At 40.4% G+C, this 16112-nt stretch overlaps 1 protein-coding gene across 7 annotated transcripts in view; it reads right to left on the minus strand.

The window, feature by feature from the left end:
• The window catches only part of ctdp1 (CTD (carboxy-terminal domain, RNA polymerase II, polypeptide A) phosphatase, subunit 1), a 63193-nt gene extending 48080 nt beyond the window's left edge, over positions 1-15113 (minus strand). For 3 of the 7 annotated variants that reach the window (XM_046417284.1, XM_046417290.1, XM_046417289.1), the window contains exons 1-10: positions 14573-15111; positions 12536-12619; positions 11769-11862; positions 11049-11177; positions 10334-10484; positions 9330-9420; positions 8857-9023; positions 4667-4720; positions 2967-4019; positions 2-143 (exon numbers count right to left, since the gene is read on the minus strand). In XM_046417284.1, coding sequence (XP_046273240.1) covers positions 2-143; positions 2967-4019; positions 4667-4720; positions 8857-9023; positions 9330-9420; positions 10334-10484; positions 11049-11177; positions 11769-11862; positions 12536-12619; positions 14573-14859 — 2252 coding nt within the window. In that variant the 5' untranslated portion in view covers positions 14860-15111. Of the gene's footprint in view, position 1; positions 144-2966; positions 4023-4666; positions 4721-8856; positions 9024-9329; positions 9421-10333; positions 10485-11048; positions 11178-11768; positions 11863-12535; positions 12620-14572 lie in introns of all 7 variants that reach the window. The other 4 variants (XM_046417287.1, XM_046417288.1, XM_046417285.1 and 1 more) reach the window with 4 other exon arrangements.
• Positions 15114-16112: the final 999 nt, after the last annotated feature.

Here is a 16112-nt window from a genome sequence, read left to right on the forward strand (position 1 = left end):
CCTCGGCGTCCTTGAGTAGTCCTCCTTCAGTGGGTACAGCTGCTCCTCCACCCTCTCCCAGCGCTCCAGACTACTCCACAGCCAGTCGGGGTTGACAACATGAAGGTGCTTGCAGCCTTGTGCCTGACGAACCTTCTCAGTGCCTGGGTGACCGAATGAGAAAGGAAACGGGTGACCATCGGTACAGAGTTTTGACCTCACAATCAAAAGCTATTATCATATACATGCACACTCTGGGCCTCCTGAATAATCCAGATAAACGATGAAGCTATCTTTTCTGGAAGGAAAACAAGAAACTAACTGACTGGTCAATATTATTATTAGAAAGATAGAAAAAAATAAGATTTGTCTTTTGGAGTCACTGTTCTTTCACATTACAAAAGTATCATCAAACTAGAAAAGAACTAGAAACGGCTATATGTCTGTGCCAATCAGTAAACGTCCATGTTTGTCCAGACATTGTCATATAATAAATGTAAGAAAGACTAAAGCAATTTAATTAAAGTTACTTAGTAAGTTTTTGGCAAAATGGAAGTTACTACTATGATGAGATGTACGATTCCAGTGAGATTTCCAGTGAGAAATAAGTTGTCTTCACTTATTGACTATTTCTGCAGAGGAGTCCAGAAGACTCAGAGAGAGCTTTATCACAGTGCAACAATTCCGAAAACAGACTGAATCCCGCCAGAAATCAAAGCATGCAGCTTTTTAAAGTGCATGAGTTAAAAGTTAAAAAGATAAAAGCCTTATTACACCTGTAACCTCCCAATGAATATTTACTGTGTCAAATATAAATGTGAATCTATACTGTATAGACTAAAATATCCAGACACAAGTCTTTATGGGGCTGTGTCTCAGAGGCTGGGCTGGGCCCAGTACTTCCAGTGAAGGGAAATCTTAATGCTATGCTTCCAACTTTGTGGCAACAGTTTGGGGAAGGCACTTTTTCTGGTATAGCTGCACAGCTGATCAACCAAATGATCATTTTCAGCAGCTCTTTCCAGACGAAGTGACATACTAGTCATATTGCTGGGATTCCATCTATGGCTGATTTTCCCCTCCTGATGTAAAAAACTGAGTGATTGCAACCTGCTGCTCTCAGCCTGAGTGGCTTCCAAGGCAATAGTGCTACTTCCTGTTCCTTTTTTCAGATGGTAAACTTGGTTGGCAGCAATACAGCCATGAATGCACTTTTGGTGCTTTTCAGATAGAATTTTCTAATCTAAATGATTTTCATCTTGAACTACTAGAAAATGTAAGAAAACACAACAAACATTTCTGTAGACTGCACTGACAGTTGTTGACAGTAATAAAAAGCACATTAAAAGATGCTTAATAAACACCATATTTTGCCAACAACAGTTCTACACATCAAGGCAGTATATTGTTTTCAGCCTCAGCATAATTGGCTTACAGCTGCAAAATTAACCTCCTTATAATACATTTTTAACCAGCAGTTTGATTTGAAGTCCTTCCCATTTGGGAAAAACATCATGGCCAGCATTCACATTGTTCTCTAATGTTAGAAAGCAGTAAACTGTGTTTCTGTCAATCAAGAAGGCCTAATTACAGTGAAAGAATTGTCTCAAGACAACTATGGTGAAATCAATTTTAAGCATTAAGTTTTAAAGTGGCATCAATCAATTTTTTTGTCCACTGGCTCGCAAGAGAACTTCAAAACAAGCACACCGGTGAGGAGCACCGAGGTCCGGACCAGCAACTGGTTGAGGTGCCCAAAAACAAAATGATCCGAGGTTTACACCCAGAAGTTATAATCCTTAAGATGTTCATGAAAATGAAACCCCATTTATGATGTGTACGTATGGTCTGCATGTTTCTGCAATGGCCATTCAATGCATTTGTATTTTCACTTCACTGATACAAGTGTTCCGTTTTCTCATCACTCTCTACAAACAAAAAGCATCTAAGTGCTTCTGCTTCAGAGGTGACAGCAGTTTCGGTTTTTCCCTCAAGATTTTTTTCCAGCAGCAATGCTTAAATGATGTCTGATGACATGAGAAAGGTGAGGCTGACGTTCATTTTGAATGCAAAGCGAACATAAGAAACATGTGTGAGAGTTTAACATTCTGTGAATGGGAGTGATGCTCACGAGCTGAAAAAATAAAATAAAATATAATGATCAGATTAGGGCAAACAAAAGCTTGTTCCGTATCTAGATCTACTAGTCAGATGGGCTACATAGAACATAGAAACTCACCACAGCAGTTTCAGATTTACTGAACAGTTTGATCTGTTTCCCACAATACAACAATAATGAGTGGAAATGTCATGCTTGGAGGAAACTGGTGGGGACTATTGATGTCCACAATGGGAAGCAATGACAACAGTTCAGTGTAACATTATGGCACACTCATGGCTGTGTGTGTGAGCTGGCACACTGTGGAAATTAACGTTTCAGGAAAATACAAGTTTCAGGGTCCTTAACATATCTGATGTTTATGTTTTATTCTGACTACCCAGTTAGCCTACTAACTCTTTGATAAACAGGGGTGGTCTGTCTTCAGGCCACACACCACTGAGGAGTACATTAACCAGAGCTCATTCCACTGGCTCACACCTTCCTATAAAAGCTGATCTCTGAGATACAGTAAAGGTGAAGACAGTATCTCTGCTTCTGACAAGGCTTGGACACAAAATCTGCCAATATATCAGTAAGACTGGCATTTCAACAAACCTTCTTTATTTTTTGCCTCAATAGCAGAACAATTCTTGCATCAGATATGAATGGTTATAGCACACAGCAACAGAAAATACCTTAACCATATTCAGCAAAAAGAACAAAATTAAAATATGCACCACTTTCAGTTCTCAAAATCGGAAAAATAGTACAAAGGATGTTAAAAAGTCTTTTTGAGATCAATAACATTAAAAAAGAATAAACTCAATGTCAGAAATGACAATGACAATGGTACTACCATATATAGCATCCATAAATTTCTACATACCAGCTCGGGCAGCAATGAGATGCGTTGTCCGATTGGGATCTTTCAAGCTAAGAAGCAGACCCTTGCCAATCTTGGCTCCCAGTGCTTTGGCATGGTAGAACTCACGGGTCCTCTCCATGGGGTAGTTGGTTGGGTACAGGCCACTGAACACTATCGTCGTACCCTCCAGTGTCTTGCTTTTCAGCTCCGGGACAATCTTGCGGATGTCCGGCATTTCAGAAGCCTCCTTCCTCAGGTAGGCCTCATATCGTGTGTAGTACTCTGCGTGGATCCTTTCCAGCACTTCCTCCAGGTAGATCAAGTGATCGTCCTCGTCATTATCAGCTTCTTCTTCTTCCTCCTCCTCATCCTCCATACTCTGGTCCAGCAGCTCTTCCCCCATGGTGACCCCAGATTGTTCACTATTCTGGGACTCTGTTTCTGGCTCTCTCCTATCTGAGCAGCCATTTCCCAGCTCGGGGTCTGGAAGAACAACTCCTGAAGTTTCTGTTGCATCACAGCTGGTTTCTCCATCACTTGGACCTTTATTGTTCCCTTTCCTGACCCTATCCCCATCACCACACTCTTGTGTGATTCCTTCCTGCTCAGAATTCATTGCCTGGCAAGACTTGCCTTCACTATCACTCTCTGAAGAGGGAGGTTTTTCTGAAATGGAGTCATTGTCACTGTCACTGGAAAGGTCAAAGTCCAAATTATTGGACTCATGACTTGGTGCTGATGAGTTTGCACTGTCCTGTGCCTCTCGTGTCACCAGTGTCCTGTTGCTATCATCTTCCTTATCATTTGTTCTGTCACCCACCTGAGTTTCCCTCAACCCCACTGACTCTGACTCAGTCTCTGGCCCTTTACCCTGTCCTGATGCATCCTCCACAACCCCGGTGGGATGTGTCCGTTCATTTGTTGGTACTCCCTGAGAAGACTGAGATGTTGTGGACTCTTCCTTTCCAGAAATGTTGAGGTCTTTTGCCCTTTTCTTGGGGCCATTGTTTTGCTCGTCGACACCAGGTGTCCCTACTGGTTCTGTGCTTTCTGCTGATCCACTTGACGGGCCTCCTGCTGGAACAAGACAAGGTGATCACATAGTATTCACCAAAAGATAAATAGATTTCTTTATTGTCATTTTTATGCTCTACTTAAAAAACTAAATAGTGTTTCACATATGCCACCAGTCGAGAAGTGCAGTAAATAAAAAATGATAAAAGCCATAAATCAAATAAATAAGAGCAATAATAAATAAGCTAAGACTGTCAGGCTAAAAGAGAATATGTAATATGAATAAAGTGCCAATAAAAGCAGGTCCATGTTCACATACAAAACCTGCATCTGAATCAACAGGTGAAGTAACAGTAAGAACAGTTAAAAGATCATGGTGGCAGTACGATTCCCATAAGTTTGTACGTGTTTAATATTAAATAACCAGTCACATTTGCTATTGTCCTCAGTTTACTTCTCCAAACTACACTGGCCAGTACACGTAATGTTAATCATTCCAACACCATTATAGAAATCTTGTAACAGTGAATGGATTTGCATTTATATTGTGCTTTTTCTGTCTACCAACCACTCAAAGCGCACTACAACCCTTGCACCAGTCACCTGTTCTCTCACACACACACAGACACACACACACACACGCACACGGCACAAGCTGCTGACCAGCTCATCAACACGCAGACTGAGCCAGAGATTAAGCCACTGACCTTCCGATGAACAGACGAGCTGCTCTACCTCCTGAGCCACAGCTGCCCCATTAGCTAAAGCATTTCAGCCAGCAGGCTGACAACGACAGCAAACTAAGTTCAGTTTTTTTTGTTTGGTCCTTTAACAACTATAATAAAGATCAATCAATAACATAACATTATGTAAAGAAAGAAAACCACATACATCTGCAAAATGTAAAGGGTGGTGCAATAAAGATTTTTTTGATAAAGATGGCCTTTAATAAGAAGAAAGTTAAAAATAGAAACTTGGTGTATATGAACATCTAAGTAGCTTTTGCTAGCTAATTTTATTAGCATTAGCATGTAGTGTTTCAAAAATGTATACAGTGATGCAACAGCAGGAGACAGTATATGGATGACTAACATGACAGTACTGCACTGACTTCTGTTCATTTTTTAAAACAATTAATAGGAAGTTAGAGAAATGCAAAAATGTATATTTCTTTGTATAATCATAATCCATCTATGTATAATTCATTTATGTATTCAGTTCTAATTTAGACTTAACCATCTCCAAATTTCTGTTAGTTTCCATACTTAACAGACCTATATGAGCAACAAAAATTACCTTTTAAATGATCTATCATGGTGTGTGTGCATTGCAGCTTAGAAAAATAAGTTTCAACCTCAAATACTATTTGACACCTTATGACTTCACTAGCAGCGACGGTTATGGTCCTTTTTATCATGTACTTAGCATTAATGCATTCTGAAAGGTCTGTGACCATATGATTATAAACCTCTTAGCAGTAACATTCCTAACGTTTAGCAGGGGTGGCCCTGTTGACAAATACCTCTTGGTTTCCTTTGGGGTACACTGAGTCACTCCAGTGCATATGACTCTGAGCGTGAAATAAAATCGAGTAAAAACTTGTTAATGACAAAAAACAAGATACTGAGACAGTCAAATTTGAAAAGAAGAACTGTGTTTTGTCTTTTCCATGTACTTTGTCATTTGTGAATAAGAGAGATGTACTTGTTATCTCTGCATAATATACATCTCCATCAGTGATAATACACTGGCCTATTAAAAAAAGTGTTCTGTATTACACAGAAGCACAGGGCTGCGTGCACAGGAGAGTGAAGATAAATAATCTGAAGAGGCAGGGCACGCCAGAGCAGACACGGGCCAGTGGACGCCAGTCTGCAAAATACGAATACAGCGAATTGGACTGTGGGCCAAAAACTGCTCTGCAGTGTTTACTACATTCTCAAAAACAAGAAGGTAAGAAGCCTTTATAGACATTCAACTGACAAGATTGACAATATACAGGGCAGTGACTCCGTATATATACATTATGTGGCATAATATTTAATGGAACAAAATGATTCAGGTGGTGCGAGTTAAGGATGATCACAAGTCACTTTGATGAACCCACATAAAATCATCAGCCAACTCTATATCAATAGCATTAGGAGTCACTGGAATTTTGCACTTTTAATTGCACTATTGCTCATCCATTCCAGTTCTTCGATGTGACCTACACCCATGGATGCACTAGCGTGTAGCGTAGTCAGATACTGAAAGAAGCCACATTCTTGTAATTATTCACAGTTTAATCCTTTAGGAAGGCAGAACCAAAATTCACATTTTTTAAGGATACCAGATTTTTTTGTAGTTTGGATTTGGTTCTAATGTGGAACTGAATTTTGGTTCCAAGCCCGAAAAAAATGAGTAAATAAATCAACAATGTAGTTTCAAGTTAAACAACACTGTGTTGTTGTGTATTGCTTCACCTCCCAAGTAATTTATGTCAGGTTCTGTCGGTCGACAGAAATTTATGCTTTGGAGAAAGGCTTTTAGGTAGTCTCTATGGTAAACACAGACCCTGTCCCTGTGCATTTTCATCAACTTTAGTGATGCGTGATTGCACAGGTAGCTGTTTAAATCGATTCCACATATATTTTTAACTTTTAACCATAGGCTATATTGATTAATCAGCTCCCAATGTGTCTGTGAGCGGCACGTTCCCCTCACTCGATAACATGGGCTAGAAAACAAAATCAATCAATAAATACAAACGCTGATGATTTCTTCCCATGGAGCTGACACGAAAAATATTCTGGTCCAGTAAATATCTGCTGTCCGTGAGTCTGGAGAAGGAAGTTTGACCAGCTGCTATCCTCTCAACTCCCCAGCAGCTGCTGCTGAGAGACACTGGATGCAGGTCGAAAACTAAAATGATGACGTTAGTGAACTACTCAGTCACAACATGTTGCAAAAATTCTCCAGGTGCTTGACACAATGTAAGGCAACGCTTTCTTGCTGATTTAGCAAAATCTTTTAAATGTAAAATGTGTAAGTGTAAAATGTAAATATGTTGCAAGAGTTGCTTGAGGCTAATAATGTCATTTCAATATCTGTACTTGCATTGGACCAAATCTGCTTTGGGCAAATTGACGCTTGTGCTTTAACCACGAAACATACTCTCTACTCTATCTTTGACATTTATCATCAACATAAGGGCCATTACTGCGCCTGGCAGCTGTTGTAACATGGGATCGGTACAACCAGGAGTTATCATTAACTGATGTGACAGCCCAAGAGTGGGTGTAAACAAAGGGGACCTACAAAAGCCCCAAAGGAGACACAGTGGATGCTCCAAGCAGCTTGTTTCCTCTTGTAATAATGAAGAGAATAACAGTGTGCCTTTGAGAGGAGTTCAAGGCAGGGGGGACATTCAGAGGTTTTAGACCATCTGTCCTTGTTCAGTGACAGGTACTTTTAATTCATGATAAGGTTCATGGATAGAGGTGTGTAAGCTCATCATGTGAGCTCAGGATGCTGACTGCTTATGAGTGCAGTATAGATGAGTATGTATTGTCCGGGCCCAGACTGGGACGTAATAAAGGAGGAACGTAATAAAAGTCATCACTTGGATAATATACAACAAGTCTGTAAATTTAAATAATAATAATTTCCCATTCATGTTCCTTGTCCATTAGCCTGCAATTATCGAACTTGATGGATTGCTGTGGCGCTCACTGAGGACCTACAGTGTTTATCCATCGCATTTCATTAGCTCCGTAAATATTCACGAATTTTATTGCCGTTCTCCGTGATGGTAGCTTGCGCTCTGACTCAACAAAACGTCATCAGCTCATGGAATCCACCTCCCTCCACAAGCTTAACTGGAGCATATTTCCAGTCACCATTTTGGGGACGAGCTGTCTGATCTTCTCTGTCCTGATGGCATCACAACAACATGCTGACGCTGCTCGCCAACGAGGTAATGACAGACCGACTGTTATCCGTCTCTGCTGTTTTACCTTTGTGTTCAATGCACAACTATTTAATCACTAGTATAAGCAGCTGTGATGTGATACGCAAGGTTGGCATTATATAACTTTGACTACACATTCATATTGTTTATTTCATCAAAATACTTCCAAACATCACTCTCACCTGCTGGTCACCGTTCTGCATGCAACAGTGGATAAAGTGATGTTTGAATGAAAATGCTTGTAGATTAATAATTGGCCTAAAGTGAAAATGTCAAAAGGTATGTAACCTCTGTTAAATTGTCACTGGTCTCCATGTCTGCAGCCATGCACTACACTGTGCACTTACAGCTCTCAACAGAGATGGGAAGGAAATGAGATGTCTCACACTTTATCCATTTCAATCATCAGCTCCAGAGGAAAAAGAAAAAAGACACGTTTAAATCAGAACATTGCTGATGAAGAATTGTTAACTTCTGGGTGCAGTCTGATGAGGTATACGATCTGCTAGTTTCCGCTGTTCCCTGTTTTCAGGTACGGAGAACGTGACACATAATGGTAAAAAAAAACAAAAAACAAAAAACAGAAAGACTAACTTTACTGGGAATGTGAAAAGAGCTGATGGTCTATTCTTAGTGGGTTCACTCCTTGTTTAATAAAGCTGCATATACATGCTAATTTTGGTCTAAAAATGGAACCAGAGGCACAGACTGTACTGTACTGTACTGAGAGCAGCAAAAACAACAATCAGTGAATCCACTGGACTGAGCTGCTTGTTAACTTCAGCTAAAAGTGCCTCTCTCATGTGCACAGAACTGGAAACTACTCACAGCGCATTCTTGTTTGTCCATTTGACCCTCAGTTGTTGCATAAACTGTCAGCAACTCTGTGGCTGCAGGGTCTTTCTACAACTACATCATTTCGTCAAAAATGTACAGCCACTGTACCTTTTCTTTCCATCTGAGCTTCCCGCGATCCAGGAGGAGCGTTGATGTCTCCCGTGCCCTGAAAGTAGATGTATTTCTTCACAGTGATGAGGTTGGGCGCAAACTTCCACACGTCCTCTCGGTCATCGATAATGCAGACCATCGAGTCACCACAGGGGAAGAGATTCCTGTCAGGAGATTCACGCACAAGACACTAGCAAAACCGCTGAGCTTTTTGACAGATAAACACTGTGAGGCCATTATTTATCTCTCTGCGGGTGCAGTCAAATTGTGTGTTTTGCAATGAATAAACATGAGGGGCACTTCAATTTCTTATATATTCCATCAATTTTTTATTTGCAAGGAGATTTCATAAGTCTTTGTGTTTGTCTACAGCCAACGACAATGCAGACAGATTGTCCACAGTAGAAAAAAACAAGCTAAACTGCCAGTAACTGACTTAGTTATCATCTTAAGCAGAAGTGAAATCCCACCTAAGATTCCCCGTCTTGGAGAAAGGATCAATGCATTCGTCTCTAGAAAGGATCCGATGAGAGAAAAGCTTCTTTTCGGGATCCAGAAAGCCTAAAAGAAAGAAAAAAAAAAGGAAGATAAAAGAGTTTATTTCTACACTACTTATAGGTCACATTCATAAAACTATCTCCTTAGACAGAAGTTAGCATTTTCTCATATCTTAAGACATTTTCACTACTTTTTTCCACCAGTATTTACTTCTTTTTCAGGCTTTCTTACAATACCAAAAAAGAAACAAAGATTGATGAATGCTCAGACAGGAGCAGAACAAGAGAACCGGGTCTCCTTTAACCACAACTGAAGACGTCAATCGCTTGAGGAATGCTTTGAAACATGCCGACCTCCCTGCACCAAGGCCACGAGTAAAATCCAATTCAAAATGCATTAAACTTTCATCATGTGGAGGCAAAACAGCAGTGGAGAGGGGCTGCTGCTATTATATACAGGTGTGATGAAAGATTGCAGCCTGCATACCAAAAAAGACAGCTTATAAACACATTACCTACACTTCAATATATTTCAACCTTGAATCATAAACTGAAATATTTTCACATAGAAGGAAACCAACAGCAGTCAGCTACCAGCTGGACACCAGTCAGCTACCAGTAAACACAGCTGAGAATGGAAATGGAAGAATTGTCTTGTGTATCTGAATATTTGTCAGATGACCTGTTAAAACTTTCATTCATTAAATGGCTTCACATGCAATTTTAAAATGTTGCAACCCCTGCTACTTGCAAACGAATCATGGAGACGTCAGATGCACCTAATATCGGCTGAAGCACAACACATGAGCAGACACTTCCCTCTTATGGTCACAAACAGGCAGTACAAGTTTCCCCACACTCCAAAACCATTGCATTTTGAGGGTAATTTAAAAAAAAAAACAACATGTGGATTTATCTAATAATTGCCTACAATGTGGGAAAAGTCCAAATGAAATGTAAGACAATGAGTCCATTACCTGCTATGGTGTGCGCGTAAAGGCGGCTCCCGAATGTGAAGACGTGTAATTCATAGAGTTTTGCAATTTTCTCTAGGAACTCTTTACAGTGTGGGCGTAGCCGTGTGTGCAGCATAGGCTCTCCTCGCCCCAGCTGGAAGTGGAAAATACCCTGGAGGAAAATAGACAAGTTTGAACTATGACACATTTAGTTAAAAAAAAAAAAAAATCCAAAGATTTAGGTTTCCACATATGCATACAGAGCAATTGTGAATAAAGGCTGCAGTTAAAACAACAGCAAAAGCCTACAGACTTTAAAGTGATTTCTAAAATTGCTACTAGATCTCATTTCTAACGATTGACAGTGAGCCGCTGTGCAAGTTGTAACATGTACTTCACACACAGCCTCTTCTATTGAGGAAAGCTTTACAGAGAAGCCCAAACCCTGGCTCCTCTCTCACCTTCACACCTTCACATCTGGCCCACGCTTGGTTTTCAAAAAAACGTTAAGGGCGTGTAGGGAGGGGGTTTGTGAAGCTACATACTACATACAGGACTGGCATCAGGCTTACACTAGTTCAATAAAAATGGAAGCACCCTGCAGCATGTTTGTTTAAACACTTGTTTCATATACTGAGTACATTTAGTGGGAGAATATAAAACATAATTTATTAAGGCAACAGACACTAAGCTCACAGTGATGACAGTACAGAAGAGTGGCAGGGTGAAATAGTACCTTATTGGACATACGCTGGCAGTGCTGTTCAGTGGTGTGGATCAGTGTCTGGTCCAGATCCACCATCAGGACCAGCTTTTTGTTCCGGTGGAGTCTCTGCTGGTCTTCTCTGCCTAGCTGTTCTGCTTGCTGTTGGAATGATTGTTTATTATTAAAAGTAATTCACATATGATCTAAAGCTCACATCATGTGTGTGTTGGGTAGTGGGCTGTATTTAATTGCCCCAAAAGGGTGATAAAGTTGGCAGTGGCAGATACCCTGGCCTTGATATGGGAGGGGGAAAAAAAAATACTGACCAAACATCTGCATCCACCACTGACACTGTAAAGTATTTACCAGCAGCTGGTCACACATTTGCTTCATAACTTAAAACTGTCTGTCTCTGGAAACCTCGATCTAAACTGGCTGTTATTATCATTCGTGTCAGCTGAGAATGATGTGCTTTTGATGAGGGTAATGACTTTTAAGAAGATTTGCCACCCTGAAATACTTCAAAGTCCCTGGGAAACTGTTACATTTTTCTGTATAAAAAAATTAATCAAATCTGAAGTCACAAAATATAAGCACCATCAAAAACAGTCCACACACAGTATAATATCTTGGAAAATCCTGCAAGGATTAGGGGCAATGTACCGTACTCCAAAATGCAATGCACACACACGCACATACAGGTCGTACACTATAGCCCAGTCTTCCAGGTATCTCCATCACATAACTCACCTCGGAGCTGACCATCAGCTCGGGGACACTGTGCACCATGGAGACTGTTGCTGTGGAGATGGGAGTTTGCTGGTTCCCATTTGTGCTCTGCAGCCTGGGAGGGGGAAAAAAAGAGAGTGGGAGTATGTATTTTGTGGTTTGTGCATTGCTCAGGTCCTCGAACACACTGTGACTGTGAAGAAATCAGCTTTCACAAACATGCAAATTAAAATTTGTTCGACTTAATCAGCCATCACTGGTTTGATATGATATTCGAAGAGAGCACAGAAATTATTCCAGTTAGCAAAATCATTACATGGTATGCAACATTTACCTGACAATAATAATAATACCATACAGACATTTTAAATCAATAAAATCTCCAATACATTCAGTGTGTCATGGATTCTAACTGACGGCTGAAATTTTAACAACTCTGATAGCAGGGAGAGAGCAGAGTGTGAGCACTTAATTTATGAACTAAGTTATACTCTGCTCTCTATGTATGATCTCTGGTGCCCCCTGATGGTACCAGATAATACAGAATAAAGCACAAACACTTTGGGTCAGGCATATTTAGTCAGTTTTATGGCACAGAAATGTAACATCCTTTCAAAAGACCTCTTCCCAATCAGCTCTAAATTGTTTTGCTCACGGAATAAACTGCGTGCTGCGTGAATGTTACCGTGTGAGCAAAAGTGTCAAACACATCAGGTCGAGAACGAACAGGAAAATAAAAACAAAAAGTGTTTAAGTATATAAACGTGAGTGAGTTTGTATTTCCTTACTGAGTCAGGTCCTGGCCACATTCAGCACATAAACCCTTCATCACGATTGGATGGCTGCATTCTTCTATTCTGATGATGACTCCCCTGGAAAAAAGGACAAAAAAAAGAAGGTGTAAATTAGTGTTGGGTGGATCGATCCCACAGCATCAATTCTCTGACACTCACACTCTACTCTGGAGAGATTTCTTTTAATACTGATAATAAAATGATATACAAAACAAGGATGGTTGCATGGCCCCCAAATGTTTTCAGTATGTTAACTGCCAACAAAACAACACAGCCATGACATATTTAGCTGGTCATGTGATTTTGGAAACCTAGGAGGCATGAAGATCGAGCGTACTGCCACGCACTTTCACATCAAACATGCACTGTGAGAGTCCGGAGAATGGCAGCAAGGAAACATAGCACGATAAAGCAAGATGCACTACTTGCAACATGAAAATTCTACACAGCAGCAACTCGATTAACCTCTTCAAACTTCTAAATACAAAACTCCCTGAAAATTAGAAGGAGGTTGAACAATGCCAGCAATTTTGGCAGCATTCTGATCAAATGAACATTAGGTTTTTGCAAGGTCTCAGTATCCACGAAGTTTATTACATGTTACATGTTTTAGCACTTGAAACTCACACATTAGCTGTGGGCTTTAAAACTGGATGTTAATGATTTGTTTTCAGTATCTTGCAAACGCTATTATTGAGTTATTACTTAGAAAACAAGTGGTATATCGAGTCAACTAAACAGGTCTGTTTTCACAGTGATGAGCACCTTGGCATTGTAAACACATTGTCATTTTGCTTTGGATTTCAGACACAACAGCTGCTACTAACCTTTTTAAAACCATTACAAACAGCCAACCTTTCACTATTCTGGGCAACTGCTTTGTTGGAAATTTTCCTGTTCTGCTCCTACAGATCGAAGCGTTTTGGTTTCACGTGATTTTTAAAAGCACTCACTTTTGATACATGTTCCATTTTTAATATTAATTCAGACTGAGGACATTTTAGCTTCACAACAAGCAGCATGGATCGCCAAAGTCAGGAGCAGGAGTTCACAAATAGCATTTGAAGGCAGCACAAGGATTTCTTCTGAGGCATGATGGAAATGATTTAGGTTTTGAATCAGAGATATAAATGTTTCTCAGATATATGAGGTATGTTCAAAATTTTGAATTGTAATTCACCACAAAGTGCGCTTTTTACATTAAGTATACTCTACTGGCGAGGGGGAAAACTTTAAAACAAGGTACAAAAGAAACAAGTGGAATTAAATAATGCTAATTAAAACATGACACAACTGGGTCCTAAGCAGCTGCAGAAAATACTTAGTACTGTTAGTCTGAAATAAAACAGGACAGCAAACGTCGGTCGTTATGTCGATATGAGCCATCTATCGAGGTGGAGGTTAAGGTTACGGCTATCGATTCACGGGTTGATAGCATTTTTGGATAAGGCAGAATAAATCGTCATAAAACTGCCTCCAATTAACCACGGCAGACTTGGGCCGGTCCTGTACCTGTCACAGGCTGAACACACACGCGAAGGACAGCCTCCTCAAGGCAAATATAACAAAACAACTGGCATGTGTTTGCCTTCAAAATAAAAGCGAAAATTATTTTGCATATGAGCGCAACTACACGTGAACCAGTGAAAGGTCAGGAAGTCACACAATATTCCTTACATTTTTCTTACAATTATTTTTTTCTTTGCACTGATGTTAAAAATACACAACTAACAAGTGAGAAACATGTCACCTAAAAGAATATACATTTATTTTGAACGTTTTGGCCAAAGTCCCCTTGTTTGTTTGGACTGGCTTTACACTGATGCGATGCTGTGAGTGACGGCTGGAGTACGGCTAGCAAACAAGCTAACTGTAACTTAGCCACTCTGTGTAGCAATGTTAGCTCGTTAGCTAGCTAACGTTACACATAGGGTGAAGTCGGTACCGGGCAAAAAGGTACCAAGACTAGCCTTTCCAGGTAGGGAGCAGGTCAGCAAACATTAGTTAGCTATAGCAAGCAGAGTGACTCACCCGGGAGGTATGACTTGTCCAAGTTGACAGCATAGCTCCTTGACCACTCCAGCACGGTCCGATTTCACCTTCTTCTCTGGCAGCCTGGCAGCCTCTGCTTCTTTCTCCTGAGGTACGGGAGCACACAGTGCTAGTACGGAGTCCACGTTAACAAGAGATCCCGGTTTAACTTTCCATTCTAGCAGCCGTAGAGGGAGCGCCCCAGTCGGCCAGCAGATATCTGCCACCTGCACCACGGGGCCCTCCGATGCTGCACCACCGCCAGAATCTGCAGGAGGATCCTCCATCTGCCCTACACTCTCCAAAAATCCCGTTAGTTTACAGAAACGGTCCACTTAAAACGTATCCCCTAGACCTCGCAATGCCCCATGTATCGTTAAAACGTGTAAACCACCGGCATCGAGGACAGTTCAAAGAAATGTGCTGCCAATTTAAATCCAGCAGCTTCCACAGTCAGCTACGTTCGCTCTTCCCGCCCGTAAACAGGAAAGCGCAACACTGCAGCGACACAGGTCGCTACTGCATCCGGTAGACCATGCAGCCTGTTAGATGAAAAACACAAATTTTCCGTGTTGCCTTCAAAATAAAGCCCGTAATGGAATTGCTCTTATGGTTTATAAAAACGTTTTAAGAAATACAGTTTCACTACATACAATCTCTAATCATCCCAATGATTATTTTTAGTGTCTATTTTTTAGTGTCTATTGTTGTGGATATTAGATGTATATCCGTTTTATTTGTGTAAGGGTGCAATTGTACAACCTTTCTTTTGTAGACCGATCCTTGTTTCCGGTTTCCTTGTTGCTAAATCTGTCCCATTTGACATAGTCATTAATCGTGCACGCTGACAGCAACGCAGTTGCGACAGGCACAAAAGACGTGTTTTTAAAATTGTAATACTTTATTAGATCTTAAACATAAATCTCACCAAAATACTCACACTAAAGCTATCCTAGCCTATCCCTTGCTTTTTTTTTTTTTTACCACGACTTTCCATAAAGCTTACGATGAGGACCGTGGAACCCAGAGAGACATAACTGATGTAAGATGATGTCATACAGAAATAATTCTACAGTAATATGTCATGTGGGAAAGTCTGTGGTAACAGGCCCATCTGCGTGTAGGTGCGTCATTTACTATTGCAGGCAATGGCTTTCGGGTTTACAGTCCATGTTATTGTGTATTTGGGTAGAATAAAAGCAAGTTTATAAAATACCTTAGTTCATACTGTGTGGGGCGATTTTACTGACTTCACACGAATAACAAGTAGGGTAAGTACAATCAAAGGACAAGGGCATGCCTCGAACCACTTCGTATATCATTTAGGTACCTCCTACCAAAGAGTACATATCAAGATATATCTCAGCCCGAACGGCCACTATAGGACTAAAATAATAACTAAAATAATAATAATAAAGCTGACAAAGGACACATTGGCATTGTAACACTTGCATTAAAAACAAGCAGTACAACTTTCTGATACAGTTTCTTTTTCAGGTCATGTTTTGTTTGTAAACTAAACTTTCAGTGGCAAAATAAA

The sequence above is a fragment of the Scatophagus argus genome, chromosome 17, assembly GCF_020382885.2.
Source record: "Scatophagus argus isolate fScaArg1 chromosome 17, fScaArg1.pri, whole genome shotgun sequence".
Lineage (NCBI taxonomy): Eukaryota > Metazoa > Chordata > Actinopteri > Scatophagidae > Scatophagus > Scatophagus argus.